The 1,408-nt window shown below is 49.1% G+C and overlaps 1 protein-coding gene across 1 annotated transcript in view; it reads left to right on the top strand.

Moving 5' to 3' along the window:
• Tmem50a (transmembrane protein 50A) overlaps positions 1-1,408 on the top strand; it is a 17,006-nt gene that overhangs the window by 8,512 nt on the left and 7,086 nt on the right. Inside the window, exon 4 of the mRNA XM_026782276.1 lies at positions 393-600. Within this exon, the coding sequence (XP_026638077.1) occupies positions 393-600 (208 nt within the window). The remainder of the gene's footprint in view (positions 1-392; positions 601-1,408) is intronic.

The raw sequence follows: 1,408 nt of genomic DNA on the forward strand, positions 1-1,408 counted from the left end.
GAGGGGGGAGTTTTTGAGATCAGGTTTCTCTGTTTATCTCTGGCTGTCCTGGAACCCACTCCGGAGACCAGGCTGGTCTCGAACTCACAGAGATCCACCTGCCTCTGCCTCTCAAGTGCTGGGATTAAAGGCATGTGCCACCACTGCCCGGCTAGGCCGGAAGCTTTAAAGCGACACCACTCCTTCAGTCTAGACCATAACTACATCTCCAGGACATGTTTCACTCGAAGGGACTCCCTTAGGTGACTTAAGTGACATGGACTCGTGACTCAAGACTTAGGAGGCCTCACATTGAGCTTGGGCAGCCCTAGCTTATTGCATTTAATAATTTGATGTTATAGATGGCTTCTCCTTGGAGGGAAAGCCCTGACTTCTTGCTTCTCCTCCCACAGGATTAACGCAGTATCGAATGGACAAGTGAGAGGTGACAGCTACAGCGAAGGCTGTCTGGGCCAGACAGGTAACTGGGCACCGGCATCTTTCTGCAAATCTTTCTTCCTTGAAATGGTGCTTGTCGGGCTGCTTGGGTCCTGGCCTAGGATGGGGTGGTGCTGGATGCCAAGGCATAGGTCACAGCAGACTGAGTGCAAAACATACCAGGCTTGAGTGTGTGACCTCAGTAATAATAATAGCAGTTTTAGGTGTCTCCAGGCCAAGCAGAGAACAAGGGGCTGGCGATGTTTGCCACACAGAATCCGCAGCACGTTAAACTACCTGTATGTGGTTGTATTAGCACTTTTTGTTTGTCTTTCTAGACAGGGTCTTCATTCTGTAGTCGTGGCTGACCTGGATCTAGAGGTGTGCGTCACTCTACCTGGCTTGCATTAGCCTTTTGAAATATATTTATATATTATAACCTTAGACCATTTTTTAAAATATGTGCAGAGGCTTTGCCTACATGGTTGTCTGTGCACCGCATGCGTGCCTGATGACTGCAGAGGCCAGGGGAGAGCATTAGATCTCCATGTGCATGCTGGGAACCAAGCCTAGGTCCTCCAGAAGAGCAGCAGTGTTCCTACCTGCTGAGCCTTCTCTGAGCCCTGCCTTAGCTATATAAGAAGGTTCAGGGATTGCCATTCGGGTCTTCAGACCTGCATAACAAGCACATTACCCACTGAGACATCTCACTGGCCCTTGCCTGGCTTTGACACAATACCTCAGGGCTTCAAACTTCCCATTGTAGCCAAGGATGGCCTTGAAGTTCTGATCCTCCTGCCTCAGCGCCCCAAGTGTGTGGGTCACAGGTGTGTGCCACCTTTTTTTCTTTTTTTTAAATAATTTGTTTTTTATGTGCGTTGATGTTTTGCCTGCATGTATGTCTGTATAAGGGTGTCGATCCCCTAGAGCTGGAGTTACAGACAGTTGTGAGCTGCCATGTGGGTGCTGGGAATTGAACTCGAGTTCTCTG

This window comes from Microtus ochrogaster, chromosome 10 (genome assembly GCF_000317375.1).
Source record: "Microtus ochrogaster isolate Prairie Vole_2 chromosome 10, MicOch1.0, whole genome shotgun sequence".
Lineage (NCBI taxonomy): Eukaryota > Metazoa > Chordata > Mammalia > Rodentia > Cricetidae > Microtus > Microtus ochrogaster.